General features: G+C 41.3%; 1 protein-coding gene across 1 annotated transcript in view; it reads right to left on the reverse strand.

The window, feature by feature from the left end:
• The window catches only part of LOC137640023 (VWFA and cache domain-containing protein 1), a 447,337-nt gene that overhangs the window by 37,282 nt on the left and 386,650 nt on the right, over window positions 1–23,405 (reverse strand). Inside the window, 2 exon segments of the mRNA XM_068372387.1 lie at window positions 7,338–7,920; window positions 19,651–19,764. Of these exon segments, the coding sequence (XP_068228488.1) occupies window positions 7,338–7,920; window positions 19,651–19,764 (697 nt within the window).

Raw genomic sequence — 23,405 nt, forward strand, 5'->3', positions numbered from 1 at the left:
AATGAGCACTTATATTAGGAGTGTCCCCACCTACGGTACCTCCTGCTATTATCGTCCGCATAGGACTTATTAATATCCCATATCATTATATTATATTCTACATGAATCATTACCTTCGTCCCGGTACTTCCGGTAGGGTAGTGGGGGTTCCATTGGCTCCCCCCGCGCTCTCCCGTTGTACCCTCCCGTCATCAGACATCGGAGCCTCCGGGCTCTTAACTACAAGATCTGTTGACACTGACACAGTTTTGATTAATATCCTCCCTCCGGGAGCCCTATTCATTACAGACATTAGTTTTAGATCATAATTGGAGTTCTCTATTTATGTATTTTAAGGATGTATCTTAAGTTACTTTAAGTTTACTTTAAGTTACTTTAAGTTTACTTTAAGTTTACTTTACCAACCCTGTTCCCCGGCCCCGGGGGCCCCGGAACTAGTTATGATTATAATTATTCATCACTGTTTTTTGCATCCTTTTTCATCCCCGGCTCTGCCGGATTGCTCTTGGAATAGTCTCAGTTCTCTGCATGTTGAGTCTAAGGCTATACATTTATTTTATTAACTGGCCGGTCCCGGACCCTCGGGGACCCCTTATAGAGAAACTAGTAGATGCTCATGGACTATTCCTTTTACAGGTGGTCCGTTGCCGGATGACAGCCTGCGCGGCCGTCCTTCAACAGCCTTGCGGACATGCGGTCTGTCGGTCCCACGCTGACTGTGGGATCCAGATGGACGATATTGTTGTATGGCACCCTGACAACTGCCTTATCTGTTATGACCTTATCTCCACCCTCGCTTCAGATTCGGTGAGCCTCTTTCAGTCATTTTTGTATTTACATTCCTTTGCCTTCTGTTATGAATCTTCGGGTTCATTCATCGTTTTGTCCCTCGGGTTTGCTAACCTTATCCCCGTCCTTTCAGAGTTCCCAGGCGGCTAAAACTTCAGCAAGAGCCACTTTGAAATTGTGGGTAGGCGGCTTCGCCCGTAACGTAAAGGCCAAGAAGCCCTACGTCCTCTCAGAAGATTATTGTAATCTTATCTACCCGAACGCAAAATCTTCGGCAGCAGTGCCTAGGGAAGTGGCGGCCCCTATAATTGCCGACATTGCGGAAACCGTAGAACTCAATCTCGTTCAGGATACAGACATCGCTGACGACCCAGACCCCATTGAAGACAATGTTGCGGCTCTGAACTTAGACATAGAGCCCATGGTTTTAGACGAATCAGAAACAGGTAAGGTGGTAAGTGAGGCAGGTGGGTCTGGCGCTAAGACCTCTCTTCTTAGCCCCTCTTTTTCTTCAACTTCTAATAATTCTTCCTTTCTAGGTTTTGAAGGGAACCGCGAATCCTCTCCGAGATCGCACTCGGTTCCTCCCAAGGTCAAATCTCAGAAGAGACCTTTAGTGAGGACTCGTAAGAATCCTACACTACCTAGATCATCGAAGCCCAAGAAGGCTCCCCTCCCCGGAGCTCCTAGTGGCTCGACTAGCACTGCCCCTATGTCTCAGGACCCGGGAGTGCAGTCATCCCCCTTAATTACCACGACCAACTTCGACCCGGTGGCCCTCACCAATATGATGACGAGGGTCGTTACAGAGCAGATTAGCTCTATGCTTTCTGCCGTCACCAGGAGACTAGATACCCTGGAAGGAGGACTGCCTCAACAACAGCAGTTCCTCATCCCGGACGCCTCAAAACTTCCACCTTTCACGAAGAACAACCCGTGGAAAATGGCGCTCCACTGTCCTTTCACGGACGGAATGTTGATCATCGAGGGTTTTGGGACCCGGCCCATTGAAGATTTTGAGTTCTTCCCTCCCGGCCTTCAATTTCCTTTCCCCGGCTTCGCCCGGCTTACGGAAGAGGCTCTTGTCCGGCTAGATAAGGTCCCTAAAGAGACCGTTATCTTTCCGAAGGAACAGGCTCAGTCTGTTTGGGTTAGAACCTTAAACGAGTGGGGTTGTACAAACACCATGCTGACCCCCCACAAGAGTACTTACACCATGTTTCTTGTGGACGAACAGACCCCCACTCCTTGCGTCACCAAAATGGTTGAATTAGCCCTTCAGGCAGTGGCCGAAGATAAACCTTTGCCACAACTCCGGGAGACAGATCCTACATCTCTGCTGCTCCCATCAGATAATGAATGTTGGCTTAACATTCAATCGACATTCACTTCTGGTAAGCTATCCGCTGACTGTGCATCGACGCAATTCAGTGAACGCCTCCCAAGACTACCTGAAACCTTAATCCGACTCGAGTTCGAGTCCCGGTCTAGGTTTAGCCGGAGCCTCAACGTCTCGACTATGGTGGAGATGTTTTCTCTTACCTATGACGAGGAACACGCCTTTAAGGTTATGACTAAAGCCACCCTGCAATCTTTGTTAGCAGATTGCTACGACTTCTTGGTGGCCAAAAGACGTTGCCGTAGGCATGTCTTATCTGAAGCTACTATCCGCCATGAGCCAAATAAGCTCATTAAAGCCTCTGCTTGGGGTCCGGACCTATTCCCGGAGGACATGGTCAACTCGGTATTGAGCGAAGCTGCCAGAGTGAACCAGAGCCTCAAAGTCCGTTGGGGTCTCACTCCCAAACGGAAGTTCGAACAATCGAGCATTCACTCCCGGGGCAGAAAGAGGCTACGCCCTTATAGCTCTACTCAATTCCGCCAACCTCTTCAAGTAGTCCAGTCGGTCCCGGTCTCTCAGGGCATCCAGCCCTCTACCTCCAAGTCTCAGCCCCAAGAGAAGTATGTCCTCGTCCCTGAAAGCCAAGTGGCCTCGAACTCGTTTACCTCTCCTGTTTATAACCCGGTCTATGAGTCCTGGGTTTCCTCCCAAGGATACCAACGAGGCAAGGGCCCCGGTTCGAGAGGTTCTTTTCAGAACAGAGGCAAAGGGAGATATTTCTCCCGTGGAAAAGGGTCACGTGGTGGCCGAGGCGGTAAAACCTCCAACTACTGAAGATCTTCAGGTAGGAGGGAGACTTTATGTGTTCCGGAGTCGCTGGAGGTTCAGTCCTTGGGCCTTCAGCATAATCTCCAAGGGCCTGGGAGTTGGATAGAAGGGCCTCCTCCACCGAACAAATTCCATCAACCCTCGACACCGGACCTACTTCTGTTTACCCAAGATCTTCTTCGCAAGAACGCGATCAAGGAAACAAAATATCTGAAGTTTCAAGGTCGCTTATTCAGCGTTCCGAAGAAAGACTCCGACAGCCGGAGGGTCATCCTCGATCTGTCCCGACTAAACTTGTCCATTCAATGCGACAGGTTTCACATGCTTACCGTCTCGCAGGAGCGAACCTTGCTTCCCCGTGGGGCCGTCACCACCTCCATCGATCTTACCGATGCTTACTATCACGTTCCAATAGCGAGACACTTCCGCCCATTCCTAGGATTCAGACTGGACGACAAGGCTTACACGTTCAAAGTGATGCCTTTCGGGCTCAACATCGCGCCCAGAATCTTCACGAAACTGGCGGAATCGGTCATTCAGGAACTCCGATCCCACGGAATCCAAGTCGTCGCATACCTGGACGATTGGCTAATCTGGTCAGACAACGTCGAGGATTGTCTCAAGGCAACAAACAAGGTGATCCAGTATCTTCAGTTTCTGGGATTCCAAATAAACTTCGGAAAGTCTCGTCTGACACCAGAGACCAGATTTCAGTGGCTGGGATTATGGTGGGACCTACGTTCTCACACTCTATGTCTCCCCAGGTCCAAGAGGATAGAGATTGCGAAAAATACCAAACGCTTTCTCGGGGAAAAGATAACTTCCAGAAGGAACCAGGAGAAGATTCTAGGGTCCCTACAATTCGCTTCAGTGACAGACCTCCTTCTGAAAGCGAAACTGAAAGACATCAACCGAGTTTGGCGCTCCAGAGCGAACAACAAACGTCGAGACAAGAAGACACGCCTTCCTCCCATTCTTCGGAAGAGGCTTCTCCCATGGACAACCGCCAAGAGCCTATCAAAGTCGGTTCCGTTGCAGTAACCCCCTCCAAGGATAGTCATCCACACGGATGCCTCCCTATCAGGTTGGGGAGGCTACTCCCAACACAGGAAGGTTCAGGGCCTTTGGTCCACAATGTTCCAACAATTTCACATAAACGTCCTGGAGGCCATGGCTGTCTTACTAACCTTGAAACGTCTTTCCCCGGCCAAGAAACAACATCTGAGGATAGTCCTCGACAACGAAGTCATAGTCCGTTGTCTAAACAGAGGGGGCTCCAAGTCAGGTCCCATCAATCACGTGATGGTGGCAATCTTCTCCCTGGCGGCCTCAAACCAATGGCACCTATCCGCCGTCCATCTGGCTGGAGTTCGGAATGTTGTGGCAGACGCACTCTCCAGGACGGTACCGTTGGAGTCAGAATGGTCACTAGATCGCAAATCCTTTCAATGGATCCTCTCCCAAGTGCCGGATCTCCAGGTAGACCTCTTCGCGACGGAATCCAACCACAAGCTGAAATGTTATGTGGCCCCCAACCTGGACCCTCGGGCTTACGCCACGGATGCCATGTCTCTCGACTGGAACACCTGGGAAAGGATTTACCTTTTCCCACCCGTGAACCTACTGATGAAAGTGCTGGACAAACTTCGAACCTTCAAAGGTCAAGTAGCCCTGGTGGCCCCCAATTGGCCCAAGAGCAATTGGTTTCCTCTTTTACTGGAGCTGAATCTCCACCCTCACCAGATTCCCAACCCGACTTTGACCCAGATAGTACAAACGTGCACTGTGTTCGCTTTCTCAAACATTCAGAACACCCTAACTTTATGGACTTCATGAAGTTTGCGGCACACAAAGGGGCTAACATAGACCCCCAGAATACTTTATTCTTAGAATCTGACAAGAGAGACTCCACTCTTCGTCAATATGACTCAGCGGTCAAAAAACTAGCAAAGTTTTTGAAGGATTCTAATACTGACTTTATGACACTAAACCTAATGGTAACCTTTTTTAGAACCTTGTTTGAGTCGGGCTTAGCAGCTAACACTATTACTACCATCAAGTCTGCCTTGAAGAAGATTTTTCTAATCGGCTTTAATATAGATCTAACAGATTCATTGCTAGCTTCGATCCCAAGAGCCTGTGCCAGACTGAGACCATCTTCTCGTCCTAGCTCGATTTCCTGGTTTCTCAATGATGTTCTTAAACTAGCGTCAGAAACCGTCAACGATTCATGTGAGTATATCCCTCTACTCAGAAAAACTCTCTTTCTCGTGAGTTTAGCATCTGGCGCCAGGATTTCGGAATTAGCTGCCTTATCAAGGGACCCAGGCCACATAGAGTTCCTTCCGTCAGGAGAGGTCCTCCTCTCCCCAGACAAGGTCTTCTTGGCCAAAAATGAAGACCCTCAGAATAGATGGTCCTCCTGGAAAATTATCCCTCTCCCTCAGGATCCTTCCCTATGCCCGGTTACCACTCTAAAGTCCTTTCTATCAAGGACTTCCTATAAGACCTCGGGACCCTTGTTCATCAGGGAGCGGGGAGGGACTATAACTTTGAAAGGGATCAGACAACAGATCTTGTATTTCATTAAACAGGCCAATCCAGAGTCTTTTCCTCACGTCCACGACATTCGGGCGGTAGCGACCTCAATAAATTTTTCCATCATATGAACTTTACAGATCTCTCTAAATATACCGGATGGAAATCCCCCTCAGTGTTCAAGCGGCACTATCTTAAACATTTAGAGGCCCTTCAACTCGCTACCGTAGCCGCAGGGAGCGTGGTATCCCCGGACAAATTCCTTCTAACTAATTCCTGAATCCGATATCTTCCACCTTCTTCCTCTTACCTGCCTCACTTACAGTTCCTACCTGAGTTCGGTTTGTTATATCACACCCATGGGTGTTCCCATTTCGTAACATTGCTTATTTTATTATCATTGATCAATTTACTTTTACCATACGAACTGTATTTCTTTAGTGTCCAAGTTTATATAGTTTGTTCCAGTGTTTGACCTTAATTGGTTTTATTTCAAGTTTAATGTTCATTTGTCTTCCCTTCCTGGGATATTATACCTTATCATGCTGATGTTATTAAAGACGACCGTCTTCTACGTTAACTTTTGATTAAACCACTGTTTGTTATGTTGATTTTAATTCGTTCCCTAATAGTTAATGAAGTTTGGGTTCGTTTTCTCTGGTACTATTTCACTGGGCGGCACAGGGATTGAGCCCAGAAAAGGGATTTTGACGAAGGAAAAATCTATTTCTGGGCGAGAGACCTGTGCCGCCCAGTGAACCCACCCTAGTTGCTCCCCCCCTGATCAGACCCCAAACTTAAGGGTGCTGTAAGGAGTGATGGGCAAGCGATGGTAGAGTTAGTAGTACTGGTCTGCGAGGCAGGGGAGGTTGAACTGCACCTCACTATTGAGGGATTTCGAAGAGGAGAAGTCTAAATGGTACGAGACCTCTGGTATTTCGCCCCAGTCTATACCGACACCATTAGGTGAGCGAGCTAGTTCAACCTAGCATTCCTATACATTTTTTCTCTGGTAATATTAGCAGTTATATTCCTTTGAAATGGTGCTTTAGGAGCATTTCACTGGGCGGCACAGGTCTCTCGCCCAGAAATAGATTTTTCCTTCGTCAAAATCCCTTATATATTTCTAGATTTGAGGGAAGGGGCTAATTCCTGCTTAACAAATAACCTCGAAATAAGATAAATATGTCCTTATGATCTCCTGTGGTGAGGAAAATTACTACTAAAATCCCATACTTATGCATACTGTAGTATAATCAACCAATCTCTATAAAAATAACTTTGAACCCCGATTTCTACGAGCATGAAATTTTTGGAGAAAAGTTACTTCTTTCTTGAATATTGATCGATTATCATTCAATCATAAAAAAGATAGGAAATTTTGTAGCCTACAGCCTTCACATTCACTTTGAAAAAAAAAAAAAACTTCTTTATGAAAAATAGTCACCCATGAAAGTAATTTCTATACATTATCCCAATAATACATAAAAAAAAAGTCCAATTTACAACTTTTAAGAGAATATAAATAAATCAATCAGGAAACAAAATAGTAGTAAGAGTTAGATGTAATCTCATAATAACACTGTTTTCATGGGGCTGAGTAATTTAATGAAGCTACTGAATAACATTTCCAGATTCATGCAGCTCATATGTCCTTCCATCTCAAATGAAGTGAAAATTTGGTGAAGGTAAAGTTGAAGTTGGACCGTCAGATAATTTAAAAAAAAAAGAAAAAAAAAGATGCAACTTGGGCTATAGGGATGCTACAAAGGTCTCCACTCTGTTTAGGACGTACATGTATTTTGCAACAATTACTCCATACAAAGTTAATAAAACTTACCTGGTCCTATGGGGCTCCCAGAACCACCATGAGTATTGTCTGAATGAGGAAGAGTGGCAAGTCCATGAGGATAGGGTGAAGGCCCTCCCAAAATGCCTCCGTAACAATGATGTTCTTCTATGCAATGAGGATGTACCAGTGCTGATTCGCCATCACTTGTCATGGAACACCAGATACAACCCATAACCCCAACACATGACTTATGAGTCAGATGAACAGAACAGGAAACGGATACACAGGAGTCTAAGTGTGAAAGTAACCCAATAGAATATTGTAAGGGCACAGCTGCTTCTGGAACACGGTCACAGGTAGGTGCCAAACTAGGTGGATGCATACCAACTTCAAACACTTGTGGTACAGTAAAGCGTTTACTGGACCCTATATCCATGTATGTTTGCCAAACCTGATTCAAAGAATCTTCACTATGATTTGAAATCAAGCTTGAAAAAATGGATGAACGTGCAGCTTCTAAGTAGGACTCGGAATATGGGACGGAACATGGATGCGAAGACAAAGGACACTCACATGGACACTCGCAAGCCCCTGCTTCAAATAACTGGCAATTCAAGCACAATCGGTCATCCTGTAAATAAGATTTTTAATTAAATAGATTTGAATAATTAAAAAAAGTAACATACCCAGTTAAAAGATTTGAAACTAAAAACTTCAGGCTACAAAACTGATATACAATCCATTGTACTACATATGACATTTACTTGCTTTCTCACTTTTTCTAGGTAGCAATCCTTTCTCAATGTTTAGATAAATGAATAAAACATACTTTACACTTTGTGTAAAACTACTGGTAATTCAATAGTTTTATTCATTCCTCTAACTACTTAAACATAAAGGATTACAAATGAAATTCTAGATTACAGTATTTTGTTCTTCTTACAAAATTCAAATTCATAATGCTTTTGTATGTTTTTTTAATCTTTTACAGAATTTCAAGAAAACAAATGTTCTAATATTATTGCCAGGTGCTTTGTAAATTTATCAAATGGACCTTAATTCACATTGAATTATCTACAAAAATAATAAAGCTTACTTAATCTTTTTAATACAGCATTAACATTTTCTAACCATATATATGAAAACTCTTTAAAACCAAGAGTACATACTATTTCTATCATGAATACAGATTAATCAATATCTATTTCATATCTACTAAAAATTTTATCATAAATTAGTAATATCATTGTTAGTACTGTACAATAAACTTCTTTGTATTCAGTACCTCTGGAACCAAGGGGTTGCTGGATAACTGATCATCTCTGTAACTTACCATATCACTATCAAGAAATCATTACACTCATAGATACTATTTTATATACATACTAGAGTAAGCAGCCTGTCAGAAAATGACTACTAAATATTTAGAGAGAAATATGTACTCATCCCTATGCATACACACACAAATTCTACCCTTCCCACCACCACACCCTTTCCTCTCGGGGTACCCTTCCCACCATGACATGACTACTCTCTCTCTCCACTACACAAGGGACAGGGAGACACTGATTATTAATATCATCACCATTACTTCCTAAGCTACAACCCAAGTTGGAAAAGCAGGATGCTTTAAGCCCAGGTGTCTCAACAGGGAAAATAGCCAAGTGAGGAAAGGAAACAAGGAAAAAAATATTTTAAGAACAGTAACATTAAAATAAATAATTCCTATATAAACTATAAAAACTTTAACAAAACAAGAGAAAGAGAAATCAGATAGAATAGTGTGCCTGAGTGTACCCTCAAGCTAGAGAAGTCCAATCCAAGACAGTGAAAGACCATGGTACAGAGGCTATGGCACTACCCAAGACTAAAGAACAATGGTTTGATTTTGGAGAGGAGTTCTCCTAGATAAGCTGCTTATCATAGCTAAAGAGTCTCTTCTACCCTTATCAAGAGAAAAGTAGCCACTGAACAATTACAGTGCAGTAGTTAATCCCTTGGATGAAGAAGAATTGTTTGGTAATTTAAGTGTTGTCAGGTGTATGAGGAGAGAGGAGAATCTGTAAATAATAGGACACACTATTCAGTGTATGTGTAGGCAAAAGGAATGTAAACCATAATCAGAGAGAAGGATCCAATGTAATACTGTCTGGCCAGTCAAAGGACCCATTAACGCTCTAGCGGTAGTATCTCAACGAGTGGCTGGTGCCCTGGCTAAACTACTATAAGTTTGGCAATGCCAGTCAGCATGACCATAAAGATATGTACATATATATATATATATATATATATATATATATATATATATGTGTGTGTGTGTGTGTGTGTGTGGGTGTGAATGTATATATATGTATATATGTATACATATGTATATATGTGCGTATATACAGTATATGTGTGTATATATATACAGTATATATATATATATATATATATATATATATATATATATATATATATATATATATATATATATATATATATCAACCCCAATATAATAAAGAGCAAGTGTCTGGCTATACTGTACACACACACATATATATATATGTATATATATATATATATATATATATATATATATATATATATATATATATATATATATATATATATATATATATATATATATATCATCATCATCATCAGCCACTGCAGGACAAAGACTTCAGACATGTCCTTCCACTCTTGTCCGTTTATGGTCTTTCTATGCCAGACGACATCCAGAAATTTTCTTATATTGTAAATTCATAGTCTTCTCTTGCTTCCCTTCCTTTGTCTGCAATCTCTTGGGTTCCATTCTGTTATTGTTCTGGTCCACCTATTATATGTCATTCTCATTACATGTCTTGCCCACATCCATTTTCTTTTCTTAAATATTGTAAGAAGATCCTCTACTTTAATTTGCTTTTATATCCATATTGCCCCTTTTTTATCTCCTAGTGTTAATCCCCTGACTATGTTTTCCATAGCTCTTTGAATTGTAACAAGCTTATGTTCTACTGCTTTAGTAAGGATCCAAGTTTCTGATACTCAAGTTAATCCTGGTAGGACCATCACATTAAATATTTTTATTTTTAGAGAAAGCTATCCATCTCTTCATTATCCTTCTTTTAATTTCATCTCATGTCCTATGGATACACCTACTGTCTGTCCTAAGTAATTAAATTTATCAAATATCTATAGAGGTCCGTCCCTTACCCTTATTTGTTGTCTATGCATTTTCATTGAACATCATTCTAGTTCTACCCAGATTAATTTTCAGTCCTACATTTCTGCTTCTTATTCAAATCTTCTATCATCTTTTACAATTCCAGCCATGAATCATTAAATAGACTATATCATCTGCAAATCTTAAGTTGTTAAGGTATTCTCCCTTAATATTAATTCCTACATTTTCCATATCTAAATATTTGAAAACTTCTTTTAGGCATGCTGTGAATAATTTGAGAAAGATAAGGTTTCCCTGTTTATCTCCTTTCTCAATCAGAATTTTCTCACTATCTTCAAGTAGTTTTAGGATGGCTATACTTCCTGTCTATATATCTTCAAGTGTTCTAATACAAGCTTGCGGATTGGCGAGTTTTGCTGTAGAAGGACCTGAAGTAATTCTTAGAGAGACCCCTGACTGACTGGTGTAATATGATATTTTAATTATAAAATAAATTTTTGAATATACTTACCCGGTGAATATATAATAGCTGCAACTCTGTTGCTCGACAGACAAAAAAACACTAAAAACTCGCCAGCGATCGCTATACAGGTTGCGGGTGTGCCCACCAGCGCCAACTGTCGGCCAGATACCACTCTCTCGATGTAAACAAAGACTCAATTTCTTCTCATCCCACTGCGTCTCTATTGGGGAGGAAGGGAGGGTCGTTTAATTTACATATTCACCGGGTAAGTATATTCAAAAATTTATTTTATAATTAAAATATCATTTTTAAATATTTAACTTAGCCGGTGAATATATAATAGCTGATTCACACCCAGGGTGGTGGGTAGAGACCAGTTAAATATGTTTACATCGTATAAGCTAAGAGTTTTTTATTTCATTTTGACAGTTATCAATATAACAAAACCAAAATAAATAGGTACCTGGTAAGGAAGTCGACTTAGACGATTACTCTGCCTTGTAAGTACGTCTTCCTTACGGAGCCCCGCGATCCTCTTAGGATGCTGACAGACCCCCAGGAGCTGAAGTATCAAGGGCTGCAACCCATACAACAGGACCTCATCAAACCCCTAATCTGGGCGCTCTCAAGAAATGACTTTGACCACCCGCCAAATCAACCAGGATGCGAAAGGCTTCTTAGCCTTCCGGACAACCCATAAAAACATTAGAACATTTCAAGAGACAGATTAAAAGGATATGGAATTAGGGAATTGTAGGGGTTGAGCCCTCACCCACTACTGCACTCGCTGCTACGAATGGTCCCAGTGTGTAGCAGTTCTCATAAAGAGACTGGACACCTTTTAAGTAACATGACGCGAACACTGACTTGCTTCTCCAATAGGTTGCGTCCATGATACTTTGCAGAGATCTATTTTGCTTAAAGGCCACGGAAGTTGCTACAGCTCTAACCTCGTGCGTCTTAACCTTAAGCAAAGATCGGTCTTCCTCACTCAAGTGTGAATGAGCTTCTCGTATTAACAATCTGATAAAACATGACAAAGCATTCTTTGACATAGGCAAGGATGGTTTCTTAACCGAACACCATAACGCTTCAGATTGGCCTCGTAAAGGTTTAGTACGAGCTAAGTAGAACTTAAGAGCTCTAACAGGGCATAAGACTCTTTCTAGTTCATTGCCTACGATCTCCGATAAGCTGGGAATATCGAAAGATTTAGGCCAAGGACGAAAAGGTAGCTCATTTTTGGCTAGAAAACCAAGTTGCAGAGAACAAGTGGCCTTTTCTGACGAAAATCCGATGTTCTTGCTGAAGGCATGAATCTCACTGACTCTTTTAGCTGAGGCTAAGCATACCAGGAAAAGAGTCTTAAGAGTGAGATCTTTCAGGGAGGCTGACTGTAAAGGCTCAAACCTGTCTGACATGAGGAATCTTAGGACCACGTCTAAATTCCACCCAGGAGTAGCCAAACGACGCTCCTTAGTGGTCTCGAAAGACTTAAGGAGGTCTTGCAGATCTTTATTGTTGGAAAGATCTAAGCCTCTATGCCGGAAGACCGATGCCAACATGCTTCTGTAGCCCTTGATAGTGGGAGCTGAAAGGGATCGTCCTTTTCTCAGGTATAAGAGAAAATCAGCTATTTGGGCTACAGAGGTACTGGTCGAGGATACAGAAACTGACTTGCACCAGTCTCGGAAGACTTCCCACTTCGATTGGTAGACTCTAATGGTAGAAGCTCTCCTTGCTCTAGCAATCGCACTGGCTGCCTCCTTCGAAAAGCCTCTAGCTCTCGAGAGTCTTTCGATAGTCTGAAGGCAGTCAGACGAAGAGCGTGGAGGCTTTGGTGTACCTTCTTTACGTGTGGCTGACGTAGAAGGTCTACTCTTAGAGGAAGACTTCTGGGAACGTCTACTAACCATCGAAGTACCTCGGTGAACCATTCTCTCGCGGGCCAGAGGGGAGCAACTAACGTCAACCTTGTCCCTTCGTGAGAGGCGAACTTCTGCAGTACCTTGTTGACAATCTTGAATGGTGGGAATGCGTAAAGATCCAGATGTGACCAATCTAGGAGGAAGGCATCTATATGTATTGCTGCTGGGTCCGGGACTGGAGAGCAATAGATTGGAAGCCTCTTGGTCAGCGAGGTTGCAAAGAGATCTATGGTGGGTTGACCCCAAGTCGACCAAAGTCTCTTGCACACATCCTTGTGGAGGGTCCATTCGATTGAAATTACTTGACCTTTCCGACTGAGACAATCTGCTAGGACGTTCAAGTCGCCCTGGATGAACCTCGTTACTAGGGAGATGCCTCGATCTTTTGACCAGATGAGCAGGTCCCTTGCGACCTCGTACAAAGTTAGTGAGTGGGTACCTCCCTGTTTGTAAATGTACGCCAAGGCCGTGGTGTTGTCCGAGTTTACCTCCACCACCTTGCCTCGAAGGAGATTCTCGAAGCTTATCAAGGCCAGATGAACCGCCAAAAGCTCCTTGCTGTTGATATGCATGCTCCTCTGACTCGAGTTCCACAGACCTGAGCATTCCCGACCGTCCAGCGTCGCGCCCCAGCCCAAGTCCGATGCGTCCGAGAAGAGAACGTGGTTGGGTATCTGAACTGCCAGGGGAAGACCCTCTCGTAGGCTGATATTGTCCTTCCACCAAGTCAGACAAGACTTTATCTTTTCGGAAATCGGGATCGAGACCGCCTCTAGCGTCTTGTCCTTTTTCCAGTGAAAAGCCAGATGGAATTGAAGAGGACGGAGGTGTAGCCTTCCTAGCGAGACAAATTGCTCCAGGGATGATAGCGTCCCTACCAGACTCATCCACAGCCTGACTGAGCAGCGTTCTTTCTTCAGCATCTTCTGGATGGAGAGCAGGGCTTGATCTATTCTGGGGGCCGACGGAAAAGCCCGAAAAACTTGACTGTGAATCTCCATCCCTAAATACAGAATAGTTTGGGATGGGACCAGCTGTGACTTTTCCAAATTGACTAGGAGTCCCAATTCCTTGGCCAGATCTAGAGTCCAATTGAGATCCTTCAGACAGCGATGACTGGAAGAGGCTCTGAGAAGCCAGTCGTCCAAGTACAGAGGGAGGCTCTGATCTCCGATAGCTCGAAACTGGTACCCCACATTCCTGTGAACAAACCTCAGAAACGGTTGGGAATCCGGGTGTATAGGAATGTGGAAGTATGCCTCCTGAAGGTCGAGAGAGACCATCCAGTCGCCTTCCATAAATGCTGTCAAGACAGCCTGGTAGACTTCATCGTGAAGTTTGTCTTGACAATGAACACATTGAGCGCACTTGCCTCTTACGTACTCCTGCAGTGAACATGGCTGCCAAATCATGGAGCCATCCCTGAGGGACTTGTCCCTGCAGAGAACGTGGCTGTCAGATAATTGGAGCCATCCCTGAAAGCCTTGTTTATGCATGACATAATTGTACAGCAAAACTTCAAAGGCTCGAAAACAGCTGTGAAGTTGACCTGTAAAATCTTGGAGCGTCTCCTGGCCAGGCGCCAGGGAGAGTCTACGAGATTTGAGAAGTCTATCTGGGCAGAGGCAGGAACTCCCAAGCCGAGAACTTCTCTCGTGTCATATCAGACTCTCGCTCTATAAGCCAGTTTAAAAGAAGGGAAAGCAAAGGCTGTATCCCCCAAACTCCTCCTGGTGATAAACCAGTCGCCTAGCAAACGTAAAGCTCTTTAGGAGAGCGAGAGAGCACTAGCTTATAAACAACGGCTTCGAAGTAGCTAGGCCTAGTGTAAGCTCTGACGTTTAGGCGAACGAGGAGCAGCAGTTACAAAAAGATCCGGACAAAGATCCTTAAAAATCAGCATGATTTAATTAAAGTCCATAGAGGGCAAAGCAGCTTTAGGCTCCTCTCCGTCTGACAGAGTCCTCAAGGGAATATCAGTAGGAGGGGGAACAGCAACTTCCTCATCTAAAGGAACCTTGTCCGATAATAGCTGAGTCTCAAGCAAGGGAGAGACCTACCGTGGTGGCAATGCTTTACAAGCAGAGTCCACACGCACTGGTGCATTAGTAGCGGACCAGGACACAACGTCATATAACTGCTTGACAGTCTGTGAACTGTCAACAACAACAGGTGCGAGAGACCAGGACGCAACGTCATGTAACTGCTTGACAGTCTGTGAACTGTCAACAACAACAGGTGCGTGAGGACGCATAGCGTCAATTCGAGACTGCTTTGACTGCCTAGACTGAGCAGTCAAAACAACTCTAGAATGCGGAGGTTGACGCACAGCGTCAAAACAAGTCAACTCCGATTGTTAGCGAACGTCCTGAACGTCAACAGGAGCATCAGCAAGTGGCCTAACGTCCAAATGTGGCTGAAAATCCACACGAGACCGCATCGAGTGTGGTTCTAAACAACCTGACTGACGTGACTTAGCTACGCCAACGTCAACAGGACGCACAAAGGAACGTTAGGTTGGCTGAAAGCCAGGATCTCGATGAGATAAACGGCTAGGCTCAACGGACTAATCGGCAGAATAGTCTTCCATAAGGGAGGCAAGCTTATTCTGCATGTCTTGCCGTATAACCCATTTAGGATCAACGGAAATGGTTGCGGTAAGAGACGAGGGTAACGTCTGCGACCGCAACACTTTGCCAACAAAAAAGACTCTCGGAGTCTGTGTTACGCTTTTGTTAGGCAGCGAGCAGTTTTCCGATGACTGCATAGGGTCAGAGCTGTCCTAATGGCTGCAACCAGGACGCTGGACCTGTCCTGAAAGGACTGACTTTCGCTTAAGGGCCTCGAAACCTTGTTTCAGGTTTCTTATGCGAAAAGCCTTCGGATGACGAGGAGAAAATTGTCTCTCTCGCCTTATGGTAGGGGAGATCTTGGTAAGATACACCCGATACCATAGAGGGAAACGTCTGTTCGCTGATCAAGGCCTCTCGAACCCATAAGTCGTACGACATTACTTCTCCCCTGGGCTTGGGAGCTTGCAAGAGGTCCCGGACTAGGTGAACGACAGGCACGAACAGACGAACCCTCGGACGCAACACTGTAACACTTTGCGCAATATCACTTTATCACTACGATTTTCTGTTTTGCACTTATTTCACTGAAATCGAAACTTTTACTGATTTCTACCTGAAGCACGCAATTCTACCCTCATCAAAAGGTAGTAAATGCGAAATCAGTCGTATACAGTAATGCAAGCACATTAATACCAGCAAAAAAACAGTAAACATCTTTTAAGATAAAAAAAAATCAGTGGTTGGGGAAGAGAATAAACACTAGTTCATTCAAAACTACGTTTTCAATCTCTCACCGTACATTGCCTGGGGACGAGAATAAAACTAAAAACGTTTTATCCTTTCTCCCCGTACAGAGACTAGGGACGAGAGTAACTCGAGAACAACGTTACCCGCTTGAACGGAACGTTTTCTCTCCTCTCTCTCCCTCCGTCTCTATCTCTCTCTCTTTTTCTCTCTTGATTTCGCAACTAAGAGAAGAGCCCAATTACGTTTCGTCAAAAAAACATGTTATTTGACCAAAGAAAAAAACTGAAAGGTTTTTCAATTAAAAAGTTCCTTTAAAATAGAATTTAAAACATTTAAGCTTTGAAAGAAGAATGAACAAAACGTCAGAATCGATTTACTCTTTCTGCAAAGTGAAACCGTGATACTCTCTCTCTCTATCGTAACGATAGAGCGCAAACTGCGTAGCATAAATAAACTAAACGTTAGTTCATCTTTGAAAACAGTACGAAGACTATTCAAAGAAATTCTTTCATAAAATATTTATTAAAATATTAATTTAAAAAGTTTTAAATCATTAGCTCTTTAAAAGCTATTTACGATTGAAAGGGCTCAACGTTGTTTAACTTCGGTTTCCAAGTTAGGACCGCCTACTCTCAGGAAAGGTCGCATATAAACAAAACATTAAAATTTATTTTTTATGTTTATTATAAATGGAAAGTTAATCGAAGAGGCCTAATAAAGGCGGTGAGATATAAAATATATAGAGGAAAATCTATAATTAATTTATAACGTGATAAGATAATTACTAAAAGCCTAAACACACTTCCGTCTAAGGGAAGGGTCGGCCATTTAAAAGTCAAAGAAAGTCCATACTCTCTTTGTCACCAAAAATTAAATCTATCCAAAACGAGTTCAAGATTTAAGATGAAGATAAAACACCTGCACTGCGAAAGCTCAAACCAAAATGAAGTACTTCACCAAATATGTTGAGAAAACTCCAGGTTCTACAGCGAGTAAAAGTACGTCTTGTCGACACGTCGACAGATAAGAAATTGAGTCTTTGTTTACATCGAGAGAGTGGTATCTGGCCGACAGTTGGCGCTGGTGGGCACACCCGCAACCTGTATAGCGATCGCTGGCGAGTTTTTACTGTTTTTTTGTCTGTCGAGCAACAGAGTTGCAGCTATTATATATTCACCGGCTAAGTTAAATATTTAAAAAGAATCACTAGGCAAAGTTTGAGGTGTTAGCCTAGGATTTGAAACTGGGAAGGTAAGGCTACATTCTCTGCCTTTGCCCAGAGACTCGCTGGTTTTCTTACATTGAACAAAGAAGCTAAATGGGAAGAGCATATAAAGCTTATTACTAAAAATTCCAAAAGCTTGTTAATGGCTGGAATGGTATTATCATCATTCCCACCTTAACTGACCTAACGATCTCTGGATTTTCCCATGAACTAATAGTTACTTTCCTTTTACATTTGGAACATGCTTTCTAATTAGAGGAACATTAAGGACTAAGCATTCCTCATAGTGATTACTAATCCCAATAATGCTCTTGCCCTGAGACAAAAAGAGAATGAGGATCACAGGAATTACTAAAAAATCCAGGAGAAGACATCCGTTGAAGTCATTTATAACCTATATATCCCTTTTATAACTTTCAAAATCTGGAGGGAAGCAAACACAGTGTCGCCTTATGAAGCATATGTTGACGAGAAGACTAAGACGAAGCATCTATAACGTACCCAAGCCAAAATTATTACCATTAATTGCTAGACTGTCTCAGTATTGTACTAAAGGCCTAACCCTATTGAAAAAAAAAAAGAAAAAAAAAAAAACGGGAGATTTTTAGTTTTGGGATAAACGTTGACATAGGCTAAGCTTCAAGAGAGAAGCAACATGAACCTTAAGGGAGGTTCATAAAAATAAGTAGGCTATTGACAAGCAAGGGATAAGCTATCACTTCTACAATTTGCTAATGGAATACTATTTTACATGTGTAAAATGCAAACCTAGCTATCACATGGAAAATTACCTTTAACTTTAATGACAGCCTGGACACCTAGAACTCCTAGGGCAGAATGTCATGATTAGCAAAATTAATTCTTTCTATTTACTAAGGCACTGCCCCCAATTTTAGGGGTAAGCCGACAAAAAAAAAAAAAAAAAAAAAAAAAACTTCGCTCCCTCCAGCATGACGAGAGATTCAGCCAATTTGCCAATTTTGGTTAATAGTGCTGGGGTGCAACAGCCCACCCTCCCCCTTATCCACCACAAAAGATGTTTCATATAATGAATTCCCTACTGCCGCTACATCAGCAGTCACAAAGGCAACCGAAGGAAGAAGCAGAGTACCGGAACTGCGTCACAATCACTCGCCATTCATTCATATTTCTAGCATGGTCTCTTGCCTCTCTCACTTCTATCCTTCAATTACCCAGACCTTTCTTCCCTTCATCCATCCACCCAAACCTTGGCCTTCCTTTTGTACTTCTCCCATCGACTCTTGCATTCATTACCTTCTTTAGTAGACAGCCACTTTCCATTCTCTCTACATGGCCAAACTATCTCAACACATTCATATCCACTCCAGCTGCTAAATCATTTTTTACACCCGTTCTCACCCTCACTACTTCGTTCTTAACCCTATATAATTAAGATACACCAGCCATACTCCTCAGACACTTCATTTCGAACACATTCAATTTCTGTCTCTCCGTCACTTTCATTCCCCACAACCGAACCATACATCAAAGTTGGTACAATCACTTTCCCATACTGAACTCTCTTTATATTCATTCATAACCCTCTATTCTTTACTACTCCCTTCACTGCCCTCAACACTTTACATCCTTAATTCACTCTCTGGTGTACATCTGCTTCCACTCCACCATTTGCTGCAACAACAGAGCCCAAGTACTTACTCTGATCTATTTCCTCAAGTAACTCTCCATACAACATGGCATTTAACCTAGCACCACTCTCCCTTCTAGTGCATCTCATAACCTTACTCTTACCCATATTAGCTCTCAACTTCATGTGCTCACATATCCATCCAAACTCATGTCAGTAATGGAACAAGCTTCTCCTCTGAGTCTGCAACCAGAGCAGTATCATCTACAAACAACAACTGATTTACCTTGCACTCATGATTTAATGGTTGTACTAAAAGTGGTTAGACTAACCCTGGTTCCTTGAAATCAACAATAGTAAATTAAGAGAGAATATTACCTAAGAATAAAGAACCAAGAATAACAATTACATGGTGATAAAAAAAAACTAGAAACTGTAATCCAATATGTAATGACATATTTTGTCAGGTGGTTAGGTTAACTGATGAACTTCAATCCTTAAGAAAAATCTATAATATACTGGTAAGTATTCTTGAGTAAAAGGTGGGTTTATGTCTGTGTACAAACATAACAATACACCAATATGGTAAAAAAAAAAAAAATCTACAATTTTTATTACTTATTCTTATACAAAACATAATACCATACCATGCTACAGGGACAGAAGGCCACAGCGGGTGTGCATGTTTGATTTATGATACCAAATATGAGGTTGGTAGCAGGCACAGCAGTAAGGGCATATTGTAGACAAGAATTATCAAGCTGAAAACAAAAATAAATATCAATTTTATCATAAAAAGCTGCACAGGAGACATTTATCATAACCCTATATAATTGTTGTAATAATGTAAAATATTTTCTGTTGTAAGTACAGTAAATCTAATTATAAAGTACACTATTAATAAGAAAAAAATACAATCAGGATGTCCTTCCAAATGTCTAGATGCTTTTATTAGCAAGATATACTCTTATGCTACCAAATGAAACATATCTTAACAATTTCAAGCTAAACTTCCTCTTTCTTATAGTTACAAGTCAGTGGGTATCAGTCATTCCAATAACACAGTTTTCTCTCAGTAAGTTAACTAATTATTGTGTAAAATGACCTTCAATAACAAACTATACACTGAAATAAGATAAAATGTAATACAGTACTGATGCTGAATTAAATTAAAATTATATACTATAAAGCACTTCAAATAATTTTGGTTAAAAGAGGATTTCAAGTGGGAAAAAATCTGGAGGTAATGAAGTTTCTTTATTCATGAAATCAGTTCCCAGTAAGCAATTTAATCTTTAAAACCTTTTAAAAGATGTTAAAAAACTGTTTTGGTATTTGGTTGAAAAGGATCCTGAATATTTCAAGAGTACAGTAGTTTATTTTTCTGATAAACAAAATTATTGAAAATATAAAACAGACAGTTTATTCAAAGATACATTTCTGATGAAAAAAGTTTTAATGATAAAATTCATCATTTCAATACCTACCTTGTAGCCATCATTTGTATAGCGTCGAAAAGACAGACTCTCTCTCTCTCTCTCTCTCTCTCTCTCTCTCTCTCTCTCTCTCTCTCTCTCTCTCTCTCTCTCTCTCTCTCTCTCTCTCTCTCATATATATATATATACTGTATATATATATATATATATATATATATATATATATATATATATATATATATATATATATATATATATATATATATATATATAATCCCTTTCTCATGTGATGCCTAGTTGTCCTGATAGATGGTATTACAAGAAAAATACTAAGAACTTCATAAAATAGGAGTCATTGTAGACCTGTACATATCCTAAAAAATCTCTGGCCATCACCTAAACTTGGGGAAGAGCGAGGGAAATAAATGACTACAGTGCAAAGTAACTGAAAAATAAATAGATGACCATCTGTTTCAGTACAGATTCAAGGTATCTCTTGCCACTGCCTGAGTATCCACATTCAGAGCTACGTATAGTAAAAGCTTTTAGTTCTCTTTCATTGCAAATACTGTAGGTCTACTTAGAAATCTACATAAAACTTTAGGATCTCTTGGAAAGAAGTCTTATCTAAGGTCCATTCTGTGTTCAGAACTGTCTGCTACCACATTGAGTGTGTGTGGAAGATGGAATGGAGAGAGGAAGCAATTCCTCTCCTGAAGGAACTTCAACATGGGAAGAGTCACTGCATTGAGAATTCTCCAGCAGGATCCTTCCCTATTGAGGCAAGAGATTGCTGCCTGGTTGTCAATGAAAATCTTGATATGAGAACTCCTTCTTGGACCAAGTCTCTTCAATGTCAGGAAAACTGCCATCAGTTCCAATACATTTATGTAAAATGCTGTGAACTGATGGGACCATTTCCTGGATACACAGGTCTACTCGGAATGACTTCCACAACCCAACCCTAGACTTGAAGACAAGTCCTTTGCCTCTATGAGACTGACCAGGTCCCAAAATCCCGAAAGGCTAGAGATTTCGGACTCGACCTGAGTAGGACGACTTTGCTGCCTCTGCTCTTCTTGAGGAAACTTACGTGTATGACGAGGCTTGGGAGGGTTGTATGGGGCTGGTCTCTTTGCTGCTTAGTTTTAGGACTATTGTTGGTTCCTACTATAGGCCATAGCTTTGTGAAAGAAGGGCTTCTTTATTTTTAGGTAGGGCAGAAAACCTATAGTCCATTTTCCTGGAAGTGAAGGGGCCATTACTTCTGAGTTAGCTTTAGCTTTATCCACTAAAGCCTAGGGAAAAAGAAATTCACACAGAGGTTTGCTATATAAAAACTCCTCTACCTCAAACTTCTCCAGATTGCAAGCAGCCAGCAGTTTCCTTTTTTAACACAGTTCTATAAAGGTTTAAGGTAGGTTTACAGGGTAACTTTGTTTTTCTGAGGTCATTAAATATGATCCCCTACAGCTTCCACTTCCAAGGAGGAAATGGCAGACACTAGATCAAATAAGATCTGTCGGGAAAAAGATTCTACTGTTCTAAGATGGTCTGGAATGGAAGGATGGCCGTCATTCAACTGGTTGGTACCTACTTGATTATCCCATTTCTTAAGGGTTACAAGGATTTTGGATATCTCAGACTTTTTAGTCCATCCGCAGAAGTTTCACTTGCTCTTTAGTGGAGTGATTTAGTTTAGGGATTTAGAGAGTTTTTATGATATTGTCTAAAATTCTTGAACTCGTTTACTGTGTTACTGTTTACTACATCCGCTGGAAGTCTATTTTAAGTATTTGCTTTTTTGTATGCTAAGAAATTACCACAGAGAGTGCTGTTGTGTCTTTTTCATTCCAGTTTGTATCCGTTACCTCTAGACTGATTTGTGCTAAGTATGAATAGATTGTTGTAATCTACATTGGTTATTCCTTTAAGAATTTTAAATGCCTCTATTAACCGTCCCCTTAGTCGTCAAGTTTATAGATCAAATAAGTTCAAACGTTCCATCCTCCATCTATATCCAAGTTGCCCTAGTGTTGGAACTAGTTTAGTGGCCCTAGCTTTTACTGCTTCCAGTCTATCAATATCTTTCTGAAAAAAAAAGCCAAGAATTAGACTCCGTATTCTAGATGGGGTCTTACTAGTGATGTGTACAGCTGTAGTACAGTGTCTTTGTTTTTGTACTTGAATTGCCTCTTCAAATTATGAAGGATATTGCATTTTTGGTCAATAGGGATGATACTTCTAATAATTGAGTTTTTGTTCAAATTCTGAACAAATAAAAAAACCTATTTTTACTGAAATACTTCATACTCTTAACCTTAAAATATTTTTTGAATATGAAGGAAGACAAAAGGGACAAAATCATCGGATGTTCCCCGAATATTACTTTGACAGATAGTGTTTGTACCCATGTGTGTTTAGCTGAAACTAATGTCAACAAGAAAAGTTCTAGCCATGTGATCTTTAAGAGATTGATTGATTGATTTGAAGTTTTCTGGCATCCGTGATCTTTAAGAGAAATATTTCGACTAATCAAACTTTGGAAACAATGCATAAAATAAACATATTAAATATTAATTACATATGAGCATAAAGATTAGTATAACTTTTAAATACTGTGAAGCCGCAAACAAATTTTAGAGAAATGTTCTTATTACAGTAGTCCTGCCAATAATGAATGATATAATACAACTGCCAAAATACAGAAAAGGGACAGGTCTAATCCCTGATGCTTGAGCACAGAATTATCTGCGGGTATAAATCCCTTTATGGCTGAAACTGAAAATTTTCTATATAAAATAAATATAACAATATCCAGGTTACGTTTAGTCATAGACAGAACTCATAGCTTTGCACCAATGAAATAAACATGCCACTGTTATTGAAAAGGGAATTTTGGTAGACTGCCTTTAGAACTACAGTATAATAGACAGTTTAAGGGGCTTCAGAAACCCTTTGTTATT

This window comes from Palaemon carinicauda, chromosome 4 (assembly GCF_036898095.1).
Source record: "Palaemon carinicauda isolate YSFRI2023 chromosome 4, ASM3689809v2, whole genome shotgun sequence".
NCBI lineage: Eukaryota > Metazoa > Arthropoda > Malacostraca > Decapoda > Palaemonidae > Palaemon > Palaemon carinicauda.